The sequence below is a fragment of the Papio anubis genome, chromosome 2, assembly GCF_008728515.1.
Source record: "Papio anubis isolate 15944 chromosome 2, Panubis1.0, whole genome shotgun sequence".
NCBI classification, from domain to species: Eukaryota; Metazoa; Chordata; class Mammalia; order Primates; family Cercopithecidae; genus Papio; species Papio anubis.
In genome coordinates, this window is record NC_044977.1 from 157,255,818 (window position 1) to 157,277,315 (window position 21,498).

General features: G+C 54.8%; 1 protein-coding gene across 4 annotated transcripts; it reads left to right on the forward strand.

The window, feature by feature from the left end:
- The first annotated feature begins 2,741 nt into the window (after window positions 1-2,741).
- Window positions 2,742-21,401, forward strand: AMOTL2 (angiomotin like 2). 4 transcript variants are annotated; one of them, XM_003895090.3, is made up of 10 exons: window positions 2,742-2,996; window positions 5,775-6,569; window positions 9,467-9,773; window positions 10,847-10,991; window positions 11,383-11,475; window positions 15,447-15,742; window positions 16,862-17,175; window positions 17,770-17,990; window positions 18,555-18,734; window positions 19,508-21,401. In XM_003895090.3, the coding sequence occupies exons 2-10, from the start codon at window positions 5,836-5,838 to the stop codon at window positions 19,564-19,566; spliced, it is 2,349 nt and encodes a 782-aa protein (XP_003895139.1). In that variant the 5' UTR covers window positions 2,742-2,996; window positions 5,775-5,835; the 3' UTR covers window positions 19,567-21,401. The 4 variants fall into 4 exon arrangements, with proteins under 4 accessions (XP_003895139.1, XP_009199954.1, XP_009199955.1 ...); XM_009201690.2 differs by having other exon boundaries at window positions 18,558-18,734; XM_009201689.3 differs by lacking the exon at window positions 2,742-2,996 and adding an exon at window positions 3,299-3,624.
- Window positions 21,402-21,498: the final 97 nt, after the last annotated feature.

Here is a 21,498-nt window from a genome sequence, read left to right on the forward strand (position 1 = left end):
TAGAACTTCCATCCTAAAGTTCAGATTCTTCCTATGAATTTGCTTCGTGCTCCAGTAGGCTTCTTGTTCCCATAACCTGTCAGAGGGAGTGTCCAGAGGAAGCTGGAAAAGTGAATTTCACAACTAACAGTCATCCTTTGATCTTGCCACCTGCACCCTGGAGCTCTCCTCCACTAAGCAAGCATTTGGGAAGTAAGGGGAACATTTCCTTCCCAGCTGTATGAGAGGAGGCTACTAGGGTCCCACCAAGAGCTCACTTTCATATTCTGGTTGGGTGCAGTGGGATGCAGCTGCAGGGCCAGACTGAGGCCATAAACCAGGCACAGACCCGGACCCGGGCTAGGGAGAGGCGATGGTGTGGGTGCCTGAATCCCTTGCTAAGCCATGTACACACCTATGATACAGCCACACCCCAAGGAGCTACACTTCCCAGAGCAAAGGCCTCCAGCCTGGCTTACTCTGAGAATTAGGTCACCTCCGCATCTTTCCTGGGTAGGATTCCTGACCCAGTCAGCCACATTGTCATCTGGGAAGAATCATAACCTGCAGGAGGAAGAGAGGAGGTAAAGGAGAAAGGGACAAAGTAGACTGAGACAAAAGTCGAAGAAGAAAGCACTGGCTCACTGAGAAGCCTCTCTCCCCTCTGCTGTAAGCGAAGAGAGATTCGGAGGCAAGCAGCCTGGCCCACCCAGTGTCCCCTGTGCATACCTGCCTCTGGCACATCTCAACGGTGGTCACCTTCTCAACCAACCACCCTGCAGAGCTGGGATGGCCACCAGCTTAGGCAGGTTCCACGGAGCCTCCCAGCAGCCCGTGCCTGAGAGATCGTGCCCTCCGTTCTTTCTGCAGAGAGAAAGGGAAAGGAAAACTAAAAGTACACGCACATTTCTCATTTAGGTTTTGGGATCCCTCTCCCGCTTCTGTCCCTTTGGGGACAGAAATTAGCAATCATGGGTGCCTGTGTGGCTCCGCAGCAGGCTTGTCGGCTCCAAGGTGTACCTCCTTCACTCTAGCTGCCTTGAACTGATGCCTTTCTGCAACCATCTCAAGAATATTTGTCAAACATTTTGTCAGGCATCCTCCCAAATGCCTGAAAGACAGGACTGTACCATGCTGTGTTTCCCCCGATTTTACAGCCCCAGAGTTCATATGTCCACAACCACTCCCCTGCCTCCACCAGTTATACTGTCCATAAGGTAAGGCCACTCAGAGACCTCTTTCCTTTCACTTCTAAAATTCCTACCTACAGTGGTATACTGATCACAGCTTCTCTTTGTAAGGGGATCCTTGGAAAGCCAAATATCCCTTAGCTTGGCACAAATGATCCATTTGCTCAATCATCTCAGATTCAATCACTATTTGAAACACAGTATTTGGCTTCTAAGTAAAACACACACACACACACACACACACACTTTTTGTGAGTTTCGTTAAAAATTAACAATGTCCCTGGCAATTAAGCTTGCAGAATTTCCTTGTCCTTGGTTGCCTCCAGTGAATTTGGGACTTGCAAACTCCATATTGAGGGGAGGACCTAGCCAGGGGTAGAAATCAGCCCTGACTATCCTGGTGGACAGGGCCCGACTGCCCCCACCTCACCCCTACTGACTTGTAGAGAGGCCTTGTGTGGTGGGGAACGGGGAGAGTGTGTCAGAGCAGGCTTTCTGAAGAAGGGGTTTCCACCTAGCAGAGGAAGTGTCCTGGGGGCAGAGGAGAGGATTCCACGCAGGAGCCACCGAAGTGGGTACAAGGGAAACCCCCTGGCTGGCAGGGGTGTATGGGGAGGTAAAAAAGAGACTAAAACAAGGACAGGGCAGGTGAATAGAGGAGGGCTCCCAGCGTCTGCCCTGTCCATCTAGGGAGCCTGGATTCTGATAGCCAGGGAGGGGTTCTGAGAATAAGAAACCAAGCAGCCCCGTGGCTGATTACCTGGTTCTCGCTGTGTGTGACTCTGGACATGCTGCTTAAGCTCTCTGAGCCCTGGTGTCCTCATTTATAACACAGGAATGATAACAGAACGCCGTTGAAGGGTGCTTGGCAGGGCTGAATCGGATGACTGGGCGAAAAGCCAACGGTGGCACACCTTGCGCTCTGAGTAAAGGGGCGCCTATTATCACCTTGGGGAAGAATTGGACAGAGCGCCTGACGACGGGTGATTAAGTTGGGTAGGTGGGTCAAATTGACCGGATTTTCCAACCCAGATTCACACTTCCTGTGGAGACAGGTCGTAAAAGAGCTGGCAAAGGTGTTTGTAAACACAACTGCAATTCAAAAGTTGCCGCTGGGGGTGAAAGCAGCGGGGGTTAGGGGAAAGAGGCTGGGTGGCTGGAAGCATTCACTTCGCCCGGGGCACTGTCCCAGCCCAGAGGATATGGATGTCTTTGCAGTCCCTCCTCCTTTTCCCCCCTCCCCCGGTACACACACACACACACACAGCCGGAGCCCCCTCCCGCAGCAACCTCGGGACACGCGTGGTACAGCCCTTGCTGTCGTCCCGTCGATAGGTTTAGGGATGAAGGGTGAGAGCGGGTCGGCGACTGGGAGTAGAGACGATAATAAGCCGAGTTGGATTAAATTGTCTCCAGCAGCTCCCAAGGCAAAACGTGGGGGCAGGGGCGAACACAGCGCGGCCTGGAGGGCGCTGGGCGAGGAGGAACGGAGCTCGGGGGCCGGCCCGGCGCTCAGCCAGCAGCACCGCCTCCCCGGAGGAAGGCGGGGGCCGGGAGGAGGGAGCGGGAGGAGGCGGAGGGCGGAGGAGGGCGGCGCGCTGAGAGGTTATTTGTGGTTCGCTTTGATCCCGAGGGGGAACCTGAAACTCTCACATTCCTGGCATAGCAGCCGCCTCCGGCGCGGGCCGACCCTGGGGCTGCGCGCTGGGGCGCGAACAGCCAGAGCGTCGGCGCCACGGCCGAGAACACATCTCCGCCGCCGAGCTGAGCCGCGCCGACCCGGAGGTTGTGGTGTCTGACTGCGCCGGGCACCCTCGGGCCGCAGCGGTAAGGAAGGCTGCTCCGCGCTCGGAAGAGCGCGCGAGGCCACAGAAACGTGTCCCAGCCAAAGCTGGGAGTCGGAGCCCCGAGGATCCAGCGTCCTCGGGGCGCAGTGCGCCCTTTCGAGGCAACCGCAGTGCTGGGCAAGAGCCGTTCCACGCGGGGAGCCCAGCGCCCTGGGCTTTGCGGGGCTCTAGAAGCGCGCGGGTCCCTTGGGGCTGGGGGAGAGGGGAGCGGGCCGACTCCGGAGAGAAGAGCGACGGTGTTTCGGTTTGCGGGTCGGCTGGGGTGGGGGTGGCGGGGGACAGGGATGGAGGCGCCGCTTGGAGCTCAAGTTGCAGGGTCTTGCGGGCTGATTTGGTTAGGTGGGGGTTACAGGTGCCTTTGCCCCCAACCAGTCCAAGAATTCCTCTTTGTCTTCCTTGGAAAATCCTCTCTGGAGCCACGAATTGGCTCTCACTTAGAAAGAATGCAGCCTGCTGTCCAGCCCGGTGACGTCAGCGTTAGAGTATTTGGAAAACAAAGAGGGCTCGAGAGGGAGGGAGGCGGACCCGCGATGCTTAAAGACCTCTCCGGGCCTCGGGCTACCCTCACCGGCTCGCCCCAGGCGTACCAGCGACCTTCGGTGCTCCAGGTCCGCCCGGGCTCGTGGTGGGGCGGGAGCCCTGGCTGGGGTGCGAGAGTCTCCTAGCTTGGAGACTGTCACTTTGGTTCCTTAGGCGAGCGGGACCCCAGGCCAAGGCTGGAGACGCGCGCTGGCTTAGAAAGGCGGCCTTCAGAGAGCGCAGCAGAGGGGCGCGGCCGGGGGGCGCGGGAGCAGGTTTTAGTAAAGGCTCAGGCGTTTGGTGTCTGAAAGGACGTGAATCTGAGGGGCTTGGCCGGGACAAATTCGCGATGAGAGGCCTTGGAAGTGTTCCTTGCTCCCAGTCCGGGCACACTGTGGAGCGCCTGGAATCTGTCGGGAAGGCTCCGCATTCCTTCCTGCCGCTCCCCTGCCTCTGTGGGAGTCGGCCCAGAGAGTGATTATCTTAGGAAATGCCCGCAGATAAAACTCCAGGGCGAACTGAATCCCATGCGAATTGAATCCCATTTGCTTGCTTTGCCTCGGGTAGCTCCGGAGTCTTGCACATCTACCCCTCGTTGTGTGCGGGGGCGGGGGGGGAGTGCATGACTCGGTGCCAGGAAGGATGGGTACAGAGGTGCCCTCCAGACTCATCCCCCACTCCCCACCTCTGGGCAGCTGTAGTCCTGGGGTGGGGAGAAGGGAACGATTGGGAATGACTGCTCTGCTAACATGCCATAGCCCAAACTGAAGCAGGACACTAGGACTAGTTTAGTGGCAGAGGAGGGGCCACATTCCTCCCACCCACCCCCCAATCGCTGCCCATACACACAGGACCTGTGGCAGTGTGGATTCTGTTTAGTTTTCCCTGGAACCCAGTTTAGAGATTTGTGTTGGAAGAGGCTGTGGAAAGGAAGCTGGGTGAGAGAGGCAGGCAGCTTTCCAGTCCATGAGCCACTGGGAGCCCAGACTTAGAAGGGAAATCCTTTCTCTGATATTATCTCCAAGCACTTTAGGCTCACAGTCCCCTCTCCTCTGCCCCAGGTCTCTCAACCAACAACCTCCCCTTACTTCTCCGGTTAGCCCAAGTCAAGATGGGCTTCCTTGACACTGATGTCAAGAAAGATGCTGAGTGCCTGTCCCCTATGTGCCTAGAGGACCAGTGGGGGCTTTTGCAAGTAGCGTGTGTGTGTGTGTGTGTGTGTGTGTGTGTGTGTGTGTGTGTGTGTTGGGGTGGATAATCATAAAATCAAAGACATCATGCCATCCTTTTTCCTGGAGCTCTCTTGCAGTTACTGTCAGCACAAAGACTGACCCACTAACCTTAATGGGTGGTACCCTTTTGCCTCATCTCACAATACCATTGTCCTCTTGGAGCATTTTTATTCATCCCTTATTCACCAATTCAGGTGCAATTCCTCCTTCTTCCTGTTAACCTTGTGGAGTGACTGCCAAGGTCATCCCATGACAGGGAGCCCCAGATTCATTCTGTCAGCAGCGCTTGATGAAGCAGAGCCCAGGCCCATCCTCCAGGAGCTCTCTGGTTCAGGGAGAGTGAAAAAAGTGGGCAGGGGTTCAGCGGGCTAGAGGGTGGTAGGTTGACTGTGCCAAGGCTGGGCTCTGGCATGCCTCAGTGTAGAGGGTCCTGGGGACCTTTTGCCTAGGGCTTTTCTACTGGACTGCATGCATTTTTTATCACCTGCCAATAAATTGGGGCCCCATCCACCCCTAGACTGAATAGCTTAGTGGTTAGATCTGAACTAGGCCTGCCTTGGAATTGCCCATCAGGCTGTTTGATGTGTAGCTGGCTGTACGGGCGGTGGTTCCTGGTGGGTTATCTTCTGGTTTCCTGTTGTCTCTCTCCAGGAATAGTAAGTCACCATGAATGTTATCACAGTCATTGTTTACCAGGATTTTCACTGTACCAGGAGCTCACAGGCCACTGCCTCTTTTTATTCTCATCTCCATGAGTCAAGCAGAATTCTTTGCATTTTTCTGGTGGAGAAACTGAGGCTCAGAGGTTAGATAACTTGTCTTAATCAGTTGATAGCAGCACTGGTACTTGAATCCAAGCTTATGTGACCCGCCCCACCCCTGCTCTTCACTTTTATGCTTTCCACCAGAGTAATAATGGAAATCCTGGAAAACCTGCTCCTTTCCCATGGACTCCCACTGATTGCTTTTCTCTCTCTCTGTCTCTCTCTCTCCCCCGCCTCCTCTAGGTGCTCTGGGGCCAGGTGCCACCGGCCATTGTCCAGGCAGCTGTGTGCAAGCCAGAGAAGCATGAGGACACTGGAAGACTCCTCGGGGACAGTCCTGCACCGCCTCATCCAGGAGCAGCTGCGCTATGGCAACCTGACTGAGACACGCACGCTCCTAGCCATCCAGCAGCAGGCCCTGAGGGGTGGGGCAGGAACTGGGGGCACAGGGAGCCCCCAGGCCTCCCTGGAGATCCTGGCACCAGAGGATAGTCAGGTGCTGCAGCAAGCCACCAGGCAGGAGCCCCAGGGCCAGGAGCACCAGGGCGGTGAGAACCACCTGGCAGAGAACACCCTCTACCGGCTGTGCCCACAGCCCAGCAAGGGAGAGGAGCTGCCCACCTATGAGGAGGCCAAAGCCCACTCGCAGTACTATGCGGCCCAGCAGGTGGGGCCCCGGCCACATGCAGGGGACCGAGATCCCCGTGGGGTCCCCGGAGGCAGTCGGAGGCAGGATGAGGCCCTGCGGGAGCTGAGGCACGGGCACGTGCGCTCCCTGAGTGAACGGCTCCTGCAGTTGTCCCTGGAGAGGAACGGCGCCCGGGCCCCCAGCCACATGAGCTCCTCCCACAGCTTCCCACAGCTGGCCCGCAGCCAGCAGGGCCCCCCACTGAGGGGCCCCCGTCCTGAGGGCCCAGAGTCCCGAGGACCCCCACCTCAGTACCCTCACGTTGTACTAGCTCATGAGACCACCACTGCTGTCACTGACCCTCGGTACCGTGCCCGCGGCAGCCCGCACTTCCAGCACGCTGAAGTCAGGTAACTCTCCCCACCTTGGGCTTTCCAGTTCCTGGCTTTCCTCCAGCACAGGCTGTCAGGGAGGAGAGCCTCAAGATCACAGCTTGTGTCAGAGCTGGCCAGATCCCCACCCCACCTCCAGCCTTCCTGAGAAGGGAGAGCTATTGCCTGGCAGAGAAGAGAGACGTAACTGAGGTCCCCTAAGAAGTTAGTGGCGTCCCTTGCCTTAGTTCAGAGATAGGCACCATCGTCTGCTGAGCTTTAGCATTCCAGTAACTACCGTCCCCAGAGGACACAAATCGCAACAGGCGGTTAAAGGTTAGATTTCAGAAATAACTTCCTAAAGGCAAGGTTGGGAATCATTGCCAAACTGTTTCCAAGTTAAGTAGGAAGACGGTGGGACCTCCTTCTCTGGAGGTTTTTTAAGAAAATGTGAGCAACTTCCTTCTATGATTATTGGGAGGCATTCCTAACTAGAAGCTGGAAAGGCCCGGTGGCCTCATTAGAGACGTCTTTGCATCTTACACCAGGGCAGGAGCTTCCCTGTCTCTCCTCCCCATTTACTGCCATACGCTCCCTGCATCTGCAGCCTGCAGTGGGACAGGATTCTGGGTCCAGGTGGGCCTCTTTCTGGGGAGGCTCAGGAGAGGCTGCTGGGTCAGGGCAGGGACTTAGAGTTTGATTCTGAGTATGCTGGGAGGCCCTCGGGGGATGTGATTTGGTTTTCCTTTTCTAAGTGCTCTTTCTGGCTACCATGCAGAGCATGGTTTGTGAGGGGCCAAAATGGAAGCAGGAAGACTTGGGGGAGGCAAGAAGTCTAGAGAGTTTGGAGAAATGAGTGTTCCTAGAAACAAGGCCCCACCTCAGGCTTCTCATCTGGCCCGCATCTTTTCAGAGAAGCAGACACAGCCATCACTGCTGCATCTCCCCCTGTGGGAGTCCAAGAAACCCCACCAAGGGACCCCAAGGATTTCAGACTCTTCCTCTGGTGGCCCAAGGTCAAAGTCTGGTTCTCTTCATGCCTGCTGAGTTTTCCTTTAGTCACCCACTTTCCCACCGTCCGGCCTTTCCTTGCTCTCGAGAAATGTGTGACATGATGGGGTTGGTATGGCGGAACCAGAGGATGGAGCCTCTTGGTTTTTCTCCAGCCTCCACCCCCTCCAGACTCGCACCTTATCGCCCTTCTCAGGGCTCGATCAGGAAGAGTTTCGGAAGCTGAGTGGTGGTTTCTTCTTTTGGACCAGCCTTATTGAAGTCTGTCAGGAAAAGATAGTAATCGTGGCAAGGAAGTAGACTGTTTGCAGGAGAACAAAAAGCGGGGGAGGGAGAGGACAAGGAGAAAGGAAAGCAAGTGTGAAGGGAAAGGAGTTGCTATTCTTTCTCAGAGCTAAGTCATCCCCAAAGAATGCCAGTTGTGTCTGCCTGGCCCAGTGCAGGGGGGAGCAAGTTCTTGAAGCAACCTTGAGAATGGCCATTTTAGCAGTGGAATGGAGAGTTTAAGCACTCCAGTGGGGACCCCCTTCCCAGCTCTTACTGGAAGCCCCATCTTAGATAGTAGGAGAAATACATCTGCCCAATATCCGCTTTCGGATGATCCGATGAAGATTATTTGTTAGGAACTTGGGGCTAGACTCCTAGCCTAGGGTCCTGAGAAGAGCAGGGGGGCCATAGGCTGTATGGGGGCAGGAGGCAGGGGCAGGCTGGGTGTGCATGAGTGCTGACATGATGCACCTAGAAGGAGAATTTGGGTTTTGCGGGGCTTCTGGGACTTGAAAGAATCTTTGTGAAACTGAGGCAGTTGTGACGCTGGGAATCACAAGGTCCCAGAAAGGCTCTTGGACTCCCCGTGCCTCTCGCCCTTTGCTCCTTCCCTCAATACGGAGCCCTATGGGTGATGTTACACCAGTGCCAGAGGCCAATAGAACATTGTCCCCTGAACTCAACAACTGCAGTAGTCCAGAGGCAGCCCTTACTCCCAAGGAAACCCAGAGTTTGGGCCACATTTATTCTCTAAACTGAGGGTAAACCGAGGTTCCTACTAGAAGAGATGGAGGATGGGCCACCACTACAGGAGCACCTGCCACCCACCCAGCACCGGCCCCTCACTCTGCCAGGCCTTACATAGCATCATCCTCACAAACCCTGGCGAGGCTGGAGACCCTCATGATGCAACAGAGCAATGCCCCGTCTGTGGGGCTGAGGCACTTGCCCAAGGTTAAACAACTGGAGCAGGGATTTAAACCCCTATTTGTCAGACTCTAGAGCTCAGACTCTTACCCTGACATCTGTCTCACTGTTCTAACCTTAACTGGAGTCTTCTAAAAATGATTCTGGGTGGATGGGGGCTGGGGGTAGCAGGACTTGAAATAGAAAGGAGAAAATGAGTGCTGCTTTGGCAGTCTTGAAACTGGCCACTCATGTAATAGACATAAGGTTGCTGCTGGGGCCCAGCCACCAAGTTGTCCTTGGGCCTGGAAGGTTATATGCTCAGTCATGATTGACATGGCCTCCAGCCCCAAAAAGAACTTTCCATTGACTAGAAGTGTCAGGGTGCATTTTTCAAGATGACGTATTTAAGCATTAGTTGCTTAGGAGGCCCAGGATTGCTCAGGCTGATCTCCAAGGCCCCAGCCACTATGAGGCGGGTATGAAACAAGCATGCTGACATTAATCCCCTCCAGCTCTGCTGTCTGACTCTTGAGAGCCTCAGGCAGAAACATTTGGAAAAGGCCTTCCCCACTGGTCCCTGCCTACCACTGGAGGGTTGAATAATTATCTGCAGCAATTTTAATAATATATTAGTTATGAATAATAACCATCTTCCCAATATGCCTAGGAATGGGGCGACTCTGGGCTGCTCCGGGTGGGAACCATAAGGGTCTGTGCTGTCTCTGAGCACCGTCTCTTCTGTTTCCCAGGATCCTGCAGGCCCAGGTGCCGCCTGTGTTCCTCCAACAGCAGCAACAGTACCAGTACCTGCAGCAACCCCAGGAGCACCCCCCTCCCCCACATCCAGCTGCTCTTGGCCATGGCCCCCTGAGCTCCCTCAACCCACCTGCTGTGGAGGGGCCAGTGAGTGCCCAGGCCTCCTCAGCCACCTCGGGCAGTGCCCACCTGGCCCACATGGAGGCCGTGCTGAGGGAGAATGCCAGGCTGCAGAGGGACAATGAGCGGCTGCAGAGGGAGCTGGAGAGCTCTGCAGAGAAGGCCGGCCGAATTGAGAAGGTAGGCCCTGCTGGGGTTTCAGAGGGGCAGACCAGAAAGTGACCCCGAGGGGCTACCTGGGGAGTGGGTAGTCCAAGGAGAGACAGAGGAGCCTGAAAACTGTTTGGCTTGATTTCCCCCATCCCTCTGTTCTCCACCTCCCTCACCCCTCATGCACCCTCCTGAGCTGACTCCAGACAGCTGGGGAACAGCCGAGAGGCCGGCAGAGCAGGCCTGGAGCATGAGCAGTTGCTGGCCAGTGGTGATTAGAAAGAGCCCATTCACCAGCTCCTTGCACACTCGCACCCTTGCCCTGCACACACCCCCTCTCATGGACACCTCCCACAGAGAGCCCTTTGTGTCCCCCACACAACAGCAAGTCTGTTCCAGGCCAGCCCTGGCGAAAAAGAAAACTTCTCCTCTTGGAAAGACTTGTTGGAATCACAGGCCAGCTAAGAGCACGTGCGGAACCTGCCAGCAGCCAAGTGGGAGGAGCAGCCGGGGCCCAGCTGGCCCTCTGGGTGGACGGTGATGCCTGGGGGACCAGGCAGAGGTGGCTCAGGCTTAGACCTGGTGCCTGCTTCTTTAGTGAAGGGTTACCAGTTTTCTGCTGAGGCTCAGTTTTAGCAGATGGCCTTAGGCCTCCTTTGACTGTCCTGTGGTGTCCAAGTTAGGTCCAACCACCCCGACATGGCTGGAGTCTTTTGGTGCCCACTTCTGGCCAACCGTACTGTTTCTTGGTGGAAGCCAGCCAAAAGTAGAATGTTTCCTTCTGGACACTGGGCACAGGGAAGCTATGTTTAGTCACCCTGTAGGCAGCTACTTCCAAAGTACCTGGCCCTAGGTTCACTCAGCATCTGGTCCTTGGGGCAGCTGATGGACCGTTGTTTGCTGGTCCCAGCAGTCCAGCCTACTTCTGGAGGCTACAAGCTTCTGATCATCCCACCATAGTCATCCCACCAAAACCTGGAGGTTTTGCTCCTGCTTGGTGTCCTCTCATCTGTCACCTTTTCTGATGGAGAGTAGTGGGTCAGCCTGGAATCACTCCCTAGGAGCTCTCACCTTCCTTCAGCTCTGCTGTCTGCCTCTTGCAGCTGGAAAGCGAAATCCAGCGGCTCTCTGAGGCCCATGAGAGCCTGACCAGAGCCTCCTCCAAGCGTGAGGCCCTGGAGAAGACCATGAGGAACAAGATGGACAGTGAAATGAGGAGGCTGCAAGACTTCAACCGGGATCTTAGAGGTGAGAGCCAGTCACACAGGTGGAGGTTGGAGAGCCTCTGCAGAGGGCTTACTTCCTGTGTTCTAGAGAAAAATTGGGAATCTATTATCTGCTAAAAGTGCAGATGAACTCAGAGAGCCAGGCTGAGACTCCTCGGGAGCTGCCCTGATACAGAGATGCTTGTCTCTATGTACTGGGTCTCGAATCCCTTCAGGGAGCTCCCATCGTGTGGCCCGGATGATGGCTTCTGACAGAGGAGGCTCCCTCCCATCGGGCCCTGAGCTGAGCCGGGGTTTCCTCATGGCCCATCCGCAATGTGGAGGATGCAGCCCCATCTTGATAGGATGTCAGGAAAAATCCCAAGCTGGCAGCTTCACCTGACACTAAAACATCTTTCCTTCCCTTGAAACAGAGAGATTGGAATCTGCAAACCGCCGCCTGGCAAGCAAGACACAGGAGGCCCAGGCCGGCAGTCAGGACATGGTGGCCAAGCTGCTTGCTCAGAGTGAGTAGGGGCCTCACTAAGAATCCTGGCCTGTGTGCAGGCAATGGGACTGCTGCACACCCTCTGGACCAGGAAGATTGGCCTTCCCCCTTGCAAAGCAGTACTTTAGGAGCAGGTTTACTGCCTACTGTGTGCCCAACACTAGACTGGATCTGGGGATGGTGGGGAGAAGTGGCTTCCAAAGAAGAATAGGATCTAGTTGTGTATCTATTAAGAAGATCAGTTGACACTAGAGGGAAAGCCAGGGAGCAGTGATTTGCTGAGCTTCCGTGCTGACCATCAGTGCAGTGCATTGGGCAGTGCGGGAGGCAAGGTAACGCTGAACACAGGTGAGGTGAAGAAGGAAAGGTCGTCTGAGAGCTTCCCAGGGAGTTCCAGGCAGCAGAAAGGTCAGAAGTGTGCAACGGGAATGTGAGAGGCAGGGGGCATGATGGAACTGGGGCATAGCAAGCCAAGTGGAGGCACTTGAGACAGCCAAAAATGGGATCCTAGACCTTAACCAACAGATGCATTCTAAAGGGGGTGGTCTAAGCATCTTTGAAGAATGGGCAAGTTCATTGACTAGTCCATTCATTAATTAGCAGATGTGTTTTGAGCATCTGGCAGATGTTCAGGAGAGAATGGGAGCAGGCCCAGGAAGGTACCATGGCAAGGAGGTCAGGAGAGAAGTGGTGAGCTTAAGAAAGGAGCAATTTCCCACAGATTGAAAAGAACAAGGGGGGTGGTCCTAGAAACTGGTGATTAGGAGCCCCAGTGGCCTGAGAGAGAGGCTCCGTGGGGATGGCAGGGGTGGAGAGCCAGCCAGAGGTGAAGGAGTTATTGGGCCGTTCAAGAGGTACATGGGGTGGGTGGCAAAAGGAGCCCTGAGCTCAGCAGCAGGAGGCTCTAGCAATCAGAAGAGACTAACAACAGTTATTTATTGAGCTCCTACTAGGAGCTTTACTGCCGTTCAGGGTGTTTGCAGAGAAGTGGAATGGGAGTGGTTGGTAGCTGGGTAAACGTGGCTTTGAGGCTTCACAGGAACTCTACTGTGAATGGCACAAACAGTAGTGTGGGGTGCAGAAATGGAGGAGCAGCTTGAGGACTTAGCTCTGGCTGGCAGCACCCCTATCTTCCTTCAAAGAGGGTTCAAAGACTAGGGCAGGGAATGGGGGAACACAGCACTGAAGGAATTGACAGGGTGGGGCAGGAGGTAGGCTGGTGTCTACTGGCTGGGTGGGGTGAGGTGGCAGCGGCTTAAGGTCTCTGGGAAGGAGTCAAAGGGAATGAGGGAGAAAGGGGATGGGGCAGCCCTGGGGTTTCCCTGAGGAGTCTGGGGAGGAGAAGCTGCAAGGGCAAGGCAGATTAGGGTGCCTGTGGAGGAAGGCGGACTTTTGGGGCCTGGCTCTGCCAAAGAAAGGAAGCCATGGGGCGGGTTTCTGGGAGCTTGCTAGGGGGTGAGAAGAGGGGGGCCGGCCGGGAGGCGTTTCCGCTCCCCGGGGAGCGAGTGAGCGCCGGGCTGTTCTTGGCTCCTCGCTGGAGCCATTAATCTCGCAGCCGCGGGTGACCTGGATGCCTGGCATTCCAGAGCCGCGAGCTGTTCCGCTCCCGGCCCGCCCCCCGCCGCTCCCTCCGGTGCGCGCTGCCTGGCGCCCTTCGCCCGGCTTTGGGAGGAGGGAGGGTGAGCACAAAGGGAGCCTGGAACGTGGAGGTGGGGGCTCGCTCGCTGCCCAGGGCGCATCCCGGGTCCCCTCGGCGCCTCGCCTGCCTTCCTGCCCGCCTCCGCTGGCCTCCGGGCGTCCTCTTCCCACTGGCACCCGGGCCACTTATTTCTTACTGAGGAGCTCTCCTTCCCGAGATCCCACAGGCCCAGGGCTTTATCAGGGTCCTGTTGGCAGGGGATGGCCAGAGCCCAAAGCCTCCCAGCCCCCACCAAGGCCTTAGAGATTGGACAAAGCTGCAGGAAGCTTCTGGAAGCAGAAGGCTGGGTCCGCTGGCCCCTCCTCCCTCCCCTAGGGTTGAGGAAACCCAAGCAGCTCTTCCTTGCTCCGTAGTAGCTATTGCAAAGGCAGGAAAGATGTGTCTGATTGACCTCCCTTTTATCTGGGGTCAGTCAACACTAGGAAAGTGTGGCCATTATCATCAATGCCATCTGCTTTTCCTCCTAGGCAAGCCACGCAGCCCCCTAGCACTGCCTTTCTGGCCCCTCTAGGCCAGCCGTTCCCCCTGGGGATCTGGCCTTGAGGCCTGAAGCCGGCCTGTTAGCTCCACCCCCCTGAGAATGTTTCTCTTCTCCCTGCGCCTCAGGTTCTCCAGCTATAAGATGAGACAGTCCTTCCCCACAGAGTCACGCTAAGGCTGAAATGAGATGCAGGCCCTGGGCAAACTGTGAACGCACAGGTGGAGTAGGGGAGGGTCCTCCCTGCCTGAGTCCAAACCTGGCTGCTCCTCCACCCCACTCAATGGATGTCAAGCCAGCGAAGTATGAACACATACGTTTCAATATTATTGGACTTCCCCTTATTTTCCTCCATGCCACAGAATGATACCGTCCTGGGCTCAGCCTTCAAAAATCCAAAACGAACCAAGAGCTAACCTGAGTTGCCTCTGTGTCCTCCTTGCCCTGCCCCAGGGCCCTGAGTAAATGAATCCTCCCTTCCGCATGCCAAGGTCTCAAGCCTTCACTCTTCTGTTCCAGAACTTGTACTGTCCTATATCATAGGTGCTTAGCTACATGTGGCCCAAGAATTGAAGTTAATGAAAACAAATAAAATTTAAAATTCAGTTCTTCCATCTTACTGGCCACATTTCCAGTCCTCAGTAGCACGTGTGTCTAGTAGCCGCTGCATTGGAGGGTGCAGTATAGAACAGTTCCACTCTGGCAGAAAATTCCACTGAATCAGAATGCTGTTCTAGAGACAGTGCCTTTAGGTTCCTTAGCGGGGGCCCACAGCCCTGCCCCGCCTCCTGCTCTCCAGCAAGGTAGGCAGCTGACCCACTCCTCAGGGGGCAGCCTGGGACTCTCAAGGGGCAGGTGCCTGGGAGGTGGATTTAAGGCTAGAGCATCAGATGGAGGGCTCTGTGGTCTGGTTTGGGCCTTTCCTGGCCATGCTGAGAGGGCCTCTGAGCAGAGTTTCTTTGGGTAATTAACAAAATGATACAAAAGTCAGGATAGCTGGACCCTTACACACTAATCCTTGTGCCATAGTCATTTTCATTGTGCTGCAGACTTTGCATTTCTTCCTGAGCCTGGTTGCTTGCATCTCAGTGATCTTTTCAGACCATGGAGGGAAATGTAGCCCTCAACGGACCTCTCGGCCTGGGTCTGCAGAAGGAGCCCCAGAGCTCTGGGTGGCCTCTAAGTACAAACGCCTCACCACATAGCCAGAGGCAGCCTGGGCCTTTGTAGTGTGGCCAGCTGGGGTTTCCATTTGGCAGCACCATTCACCTCCTATGTTCCTCCGCTATAAGTTGGGGATCCCAAATCCTACCTGGAGGGGCTGGAGGATTCATGGAATAAGATGTGTAAGTGCCTGGTGTGTGGACAGCAGATGGTGGTTCTGTTCCCTCTTCCTTCATTCTCCCACTTGAAGGAGGACCATGTCACAGCCCACCTGAGCCTCTGTTTTCTCATCTGTACACAGGCATCACAGTTCCTACCTCAGCAGTCTCTAGCCGTCACAAGGTTCAAGGGATATTGTGGATGTGTTTTAGACATGGTGGCCCCTGGCACAAGTGGATGGTGTTTGGGGCTGTCCCATGGCAGTGTGTCCCAGTAGAAAGGCAGGGTAGCCCAGTTGTTTACTCCTGACTTAAACCTGAGCCTCGGTTTCTTCTTCCATGAAACAGGGTTAATAAGGGTACCTTATTCGTGTTACTGTTGAGAGAATGAGAAGCAACTGTGCTCATCCAGTGGTCAGCACAGAGCCCAGGAGGCAATGGCACCAGCCAATGTAGTCACTGTCACTGATCAAGCCTCTCTCTCCCTACAGGCTACGAGCAGCAGCAGGAGCAAGAGAAGCTGGAGCGAGAGATGGCACTGCTGCGCGGTGCCATCGAGGACCAGCGGCGGCGTGCCGAGCTGCTGGAGCAGGCTCTGGGCAACGCGCAGGGCCGGGCGGCTCGAGCCGAAGAGGAGCTGCGCAAGAAGCAGGCCTATGTGGAGAAAGTGGAGCGGCTGCAGCAGGCCCTCGGGCAGCTGCAGGCAGCCTGTGAGAAGCGGGAACAGCTGGAGCTGCGTCTGAGGACTCGTCTGGAGCAGGAACTCAAGGCCCTGCGTGCACAGCAGGTGAGCTGAGAAAACCTGTGCAGGTGTCCAGGCTAGGGCAGATCTGAGGATGTCAGCTTCCTTTCGTCCTTGGGAACTGTAGGTTTGGAGGCCAGGGCTGAGGCCCCAGGAGCCCCTAGTTAGATCTAGGCTGCAGGCCCCTTGCGGGGCGGCAAGGATGATTGCTCTCTGCTCCACCTTTGCTGCGTGCTCCCTTCCACTTGTTGTCTTAGCAGAGGCCCTGCCACCTGGCCCACATCCAGCCTCAGGGGACTCCTGTCCTCGGCAGCAGCAGGGTATATTGTCTTTGACCTCTAGAGAAAGTAAGTTAGGAACCTGGATATAGAAGGCCCTCGAGCTTTTTTTTGTTTGTTTTTTTGAGATGGAGTCTCACTCTGTTGCCCAGGCTGCAGTGCAGTGGCGCAATCTCCGCTCACTGCAACCTCCGCCTCCCAGGTTCAAGCGATTCTCCTGCCTCAACCTCCTGAGTAGCTGGGACTACAGGCACGTGCCACCACGCCCAGCTAATTTTTGTATTTTTAGTAGAGATGGGGTTTCACCATATTGGCCAGGCTGGTCTTGAACCCCCGACCTCATGTCATCCACCAGCCTTGGCCTCCCAAAGTGCTGGGATTACAGGCATGAGCCACTGCGCCCAGCCACCAGCCAGCTTTTATATGCCTCCCTGAGATTGGGAGGAAAGATGGTTGCCCTAATCCATAGTGCTTAACCTCACTTTGGACTTCTGTGTAAACAACTCTTGGTGTTTACAAACCAAATAGCTATTTCTCCACTCCCAAACCTACCCTTGTGACAGAGTTAGCATGGCTGAACCCCCAGTTTGCCCAGTTCTGTTCTAATTTACACCAATTTTCCCAGTATAATTATTGATAGCACCCCCTTTGCCAGTTTGGAGGATTATTTGTTTGGTCTCTATGCCCTTGGCCATAGGATTCAGGGCAGGGGTATGGGGACCTGTGCTGTACCCCCATTTCGGTAGAGGAAGGATGGGGAAATGTATGCTGTGTACGGCTGAACACGCACATGTAAGAGTGACAGTCCTTGTGTGGAGGCGAAGACCAGTGGCTGCCGCACCCCAACCTCCACCCTTGACCACGGTCTCCACTCCTTGCTCTGCAGAGACAGGCAGGCACCACAGGTGGTGGCAGTGGCAGTGGCAGTGGCGGGTCCCCAGAGCTCAGCGCCCTTCGGCTGTCAGAACAACTGCGCGAGAAGGAGGAGCAGATCCTGGCGCTGGAGGCCGACATGACCAAGTGGGAACAGAAGTATTTGGAGGAACGTGCCATGAGGCAGTTTGCCATGGATGCGGCTGCCACGGCTGCTGCCCAGCGTGACACCACTCTCATCCGACACTCCCCACAGCCCTCGCCCAGTAGCAGCTTCAATGAGGGTCTGCTCACTGGTGGCCACAGGCACCAGGAGATGGAAAGCAGGTTCGGCATTGCAGGCCAGGCACCTGAGGTTTGGGAGGCGGGTGGCAATGTCCAGTCACTGCCCTGCCCTTGATCCCTGATAAACAAGCCGCTTTCCCCACACAGCTCAGCAGTCCCTCCTGCTTCTGAGCTGAACCTGCATGCTTGTCACACCAGGCGCTGTAAACTTGCATTTGCCTAGAAATACCGAGTCCTTGGTCTACCCAGGAGACTTCTACTGTGGAGGTGTTGGGTGCCGTTTAGGGCTTGGGCCCTGCCTCCCCTCTCCGGAGTGCTGCCCTCCAGGATGAGGGCTGTGCTGCCGCTATCATCTGATGACTCTGGAACCCACCCTTGATGGCCTGCCTTTCCTGGTGTGGGAAGGGCCCAGGGCCTTATGCACTGGTGGTTTTCAGAGCCTGGGCTCTAAGAGCATCACATGCCAGAGCTGTGGTACCATTTCTAAGCCCCCTCTAGGTCCCTGCTACAAGCACAGAAAGATCCAGCCTGGCCGGGTTAGGGGAGGGGGGGTGCTTTTCCTCTAACTCCTATGAGGCGGGAAGGGTGGCTGGATCTATGGGTCTGACAGTGTGGGCATGGCCTCTCACCCCTCAGGTTAAAGGTGCTCCATGCCCAGATCCTGGAGAAGGATGCAGTGATCAAGGTCCTTCAGCAGCGCTCCAGGAGGGACCCTGGCAAGGCCACCCAGGGCTCCCTACGGCCTGCCAAGTCGGTGCCATCTGTCTTCGTGGCTGCGGCAGCAGGAACCCAGGGCTGGCAAGGGCTCTCTTCTAGTGAGCGACAAGCAGCAGATGCCCCTGCTCGGCTAACTACAGGTAAGAGGAGGCTGCTGCTGGGATAGATTGAGAGGTAGTTTCTCCTGGGCCTGAACACAGATTGCCAGACCTTTCCTCCCAGAACTGAGGCTCATGGGAGCCAGGGCTTCCTGATTGTCTCCCAGGGGAGCTGGCTTATTCTCTGCCTCCAGTGACTCTACAGCCCACGGCTCTCCTGCCAGTGTGAAGAGGGGTATTTAGTCCCCATCGCCGTAAATTCCATCATGCTTCAGCCCCAGCCACTGAACTGAGAAAAATAGAGCTTCCTGTGCAGATGCACCTTCTATGCAAGCCCCCTCCACTCTTCCTTCTAAGCAGATGCCACAGAAACTCTAGAAGATTTAATCTACAAAGAAGGGTCCCACCACCCAAAACATTTGGAAGCCAATCCAATCTGGTAGTCATTCCCATTTTAAAATAGGAGCATTTTTAGTCTTAAAGTTCTTGCAGATCAAGAGCAGCCCACTCCACCTTGAATCCCCAGCAAGGACAGTTAACTTACAGTGTCCTTCACCAGGGCCACATCTTACAGGTGTGGCAATAACCATCCACCTACCTTCCCAGCAGACAGGGCACCCACAGAGGAGCCAGTGGTCACATCTCCCCCTGCTGCCCATGCCAAACACGGGAGCAGAGATGGGAGCACCCAGACTGACGGCCCCCCAGACAGCACCTCCACCTGCCTGCCACCGGAGCCTGACAGCCTTCTGGGGTGCAGCAGTAGCCAGAGAGCAGCCTCTCTGGGTAAGTCCTCCTGACCCCACTTCTGTGCTAGGCAGGGCCAGGGGAGCACTGGGGTGTGAACTGGAACACCAAAGCCTTTTCTTCCCAGCCCCTTCTGGGTCATTGCCTGTACTCCATAGGGAGCCCTGCATAGCCAGAGGTGAGCAGCGTGCCTGGCCCACCTCACTGTGAACATGAAGGGTGGCTGGCTGCATGAATAGGGAAATTGGAAACCCTGATTAGAGGCAGATCCAGAATTCAGAAAGAAAGCAACCAGATGGGAGGCACTTAAGCTCCTCTTTCATGGTCTTCCCTACATAGTTAATTTCCAATTTGATTATCCAAGAGAATGGAGCTTGCAAGTCATGCTGATGGCACTCTGGAAGCCTGTTGAGAGTCCGGGAAAGAGAAATCTGAGAAGATGCCATTTCTTTTTCCACTCCCCTTTCACACTGGCCTTTGCATATTTGCCTGTGCCTCCTGATCTCAGAAAACCACAGGCATGAAAAGAATGCTGCAGCCTCCCTCCCTCAGGCTCTCCATTGCTCTGTCTAAGCCCTCCAACCAGTTCAAAGTTAGAAACAAATGCATCTTACACATCGGAGGTTGGTGGGCTGGGCTGAGCACTGAGAGGGTGCAGAGCATTGTGCTTGGTTGGCCAAGTTCTGGGAACCTGGGCAGCAGAGGTGGGAAAAGTTGGTGAAGAAAGATCGTTGTATTTAAAATGTGCCAGGATTTTAAAAGCAATCTAGTAACACTCATTGGCATGTGCCTGTGTTCTTGTCTCTCTCCAGACTCTGTAGCTACATCCAGAGTCCAGGACTTGTCAGACATGGTGGAGATACTGATCTGAAGGAGGTGGTGCTTCAGGACTCTGAGCCATTCTCTCCCCTCCTCTGCCCTGTGCCACTCTCAGCCATTTCAGCAGCCTGTCAGCCGCTGCTTTGTCCCTTTCCCCAGCCAGACTCTCATTCCCATTGACCATCTGGTCCCAGGAGCTCAGGAGGAGGACCCCAGGGGAGAGGAGAACTGTGAGAGCACCAGCACCCCCAGAAGACTCTGCTTCTTAGCCCACATTCCTCCCGGCCTTATGGAGAATGAGGATTCAGCCTTGACTTGTTGCCCAAGGCCTGCTACTGGGGTAGCAACTGACAGCTCAGAAAGGAGCTGAGCTCCCTCTGCCCTGCCAGTTGTCAGTCAGGCAGGAAGGGAGGGGCTGTGTTGGTTTGGGGGACTTATTTCCCAGGACGGCTGCCCGTGGACACCAGGCAGACTGGTTCACTAATCAAGTCAGCCATATTGTTCTCTGGCTAAGTTTGGTTCCAGCCAACCTCATCTGCTCTTCAGTTCCTCACTGCCTTCCTGGGATACTAAGACTTGAATCTTTTGGCGACTATTAAGGGTGTTAGTCTTGGAGAAGCCACAGCCTCACCTTCTCACTTGCTGTGGGTTAGGGGCCATTAAGTGGACTGGGAGACAGTGTGCAGTTTGTATATAATTCCCTTTCTTGTGGAACAGAAGACTGAGGCTTGCAGGTTCTGACGTGTCTCCATGGGCTGTGCTCCCCTCTTCCTACTGTCACAGTTCCTGAAACTTCTGACTGGCCTCCCAGTTATGCCTCCTCCTCAAGTTCCTGGCCCGTGGATGTTAAAGCTGCTTGATTCCCAGGATCTCGGCTGCCTTTTCCTCCATCTTGAGCCCTATAAATGCCCACGGGACCCCCACCACCAGCCTCTTGAATGGCTCCACAGCTCCTGTCCCTGGGACATCCTGTCAGTTTGGTCATAAACCCTGAGCCAGATGAAATGAGCCACCTTGAACAGACACCTGCCGTACCCCCAGGTGGGCTGCAGTGGCCCTCCCCAGTACCAGTTCTCTCTGAGAAACTGGAGATGTTGTCTTGTCCGCATAAATGAGTGTCTTTGTTCCCACCTGGAGGGTTTGGGAGAGGAGCAAAGCGGTTGAAAACTAGTTAATGAGCTACCAGAGTCAAATAGTCATCTGAATGGAGCCCCCATCACAAAACAGTGCCCAGGAGGCTGGCTCCTCAAGCTACCCATGCCCAGCGCCCTGAAGCAGGACCAGATGCTTTGGAATTGGGGTGGAACACCCCCATGGCAGCCTGCCAGCAGCAGTGACTCCGACTTCTGGTCTTAGAGAATCCCTCACTTCAGCCCCAGGAGCTATTGGTGGGTTTTAGCAGTTTTGTCTTTACCGTTTTTAGTTCTCCTTGATTCTTTGTGTTCTTCCTTTATCGTTTTTAGGTTTGGTATGTGTTGTTTTATTTCCATGGTTCCTCAAGTTTCCTTTTTAAACATTTGCATTTGCTGGACAATTGCATATTTTTTTAAAATTCCCCTACCCCCGTTTAAAGCTGAAAAATACATTTGGTTCATGTGCATTGTTTACAAAGCAAAAAGAAAAAAGAGAAAAAAAGGCAAAAAATATCGTGAAAGAAAAAAAAATGACTTAATATATTTTGGATTAATATTTGGTATTTCTTTTAAAGTATTTTTTGTGCTGTGAACGTTTTCTGCCAAAGACCATGATGTGTGTCTGTATGTTTAAGTTATCGTAAATATTTAAAATGTAAACATGGCTGTTTTGTTATGCCACCCTGTACCAGGATTGCTGCCGCATTCCACTGGGTATAACAGTATTTTAATTAAAAAAAATAATTAAAAGTGATGTCTTTGCACAGGTGAGACTTTGCACTGAGGGAAGGGAAAGGGTGAGGATTTTGGGGGGCCACCCAAGTCATAGTCCAGTCTCTTCAAGGACCCAA

Excerpts from the sequence above, each read along its gene's own strand:
- AMOTL2 (XM_003895090.3), top strand. The coding sequence starts at position 5,836 with ATGAGGACACTGGAAGACTCCTCGGGGACAGTCCTGCACCGCCTCATC. Across the intron at positions 10,992-11,382 it reads CTTCAACCGGGATCTTAGAG|AGAGATTGGAATCTGCAAAC; the intron begins GTGAGAGCCAGT and ends CCCTTGAAACAG. Across the intron at positions 11,476-15,446 it reads GGCCAAGCTGCTTGCTCAGA|GCTACGAGCAGCAGCAGGAG; the intron begins GTGAGTAGGGGC and ends CTCTCCCTACAG.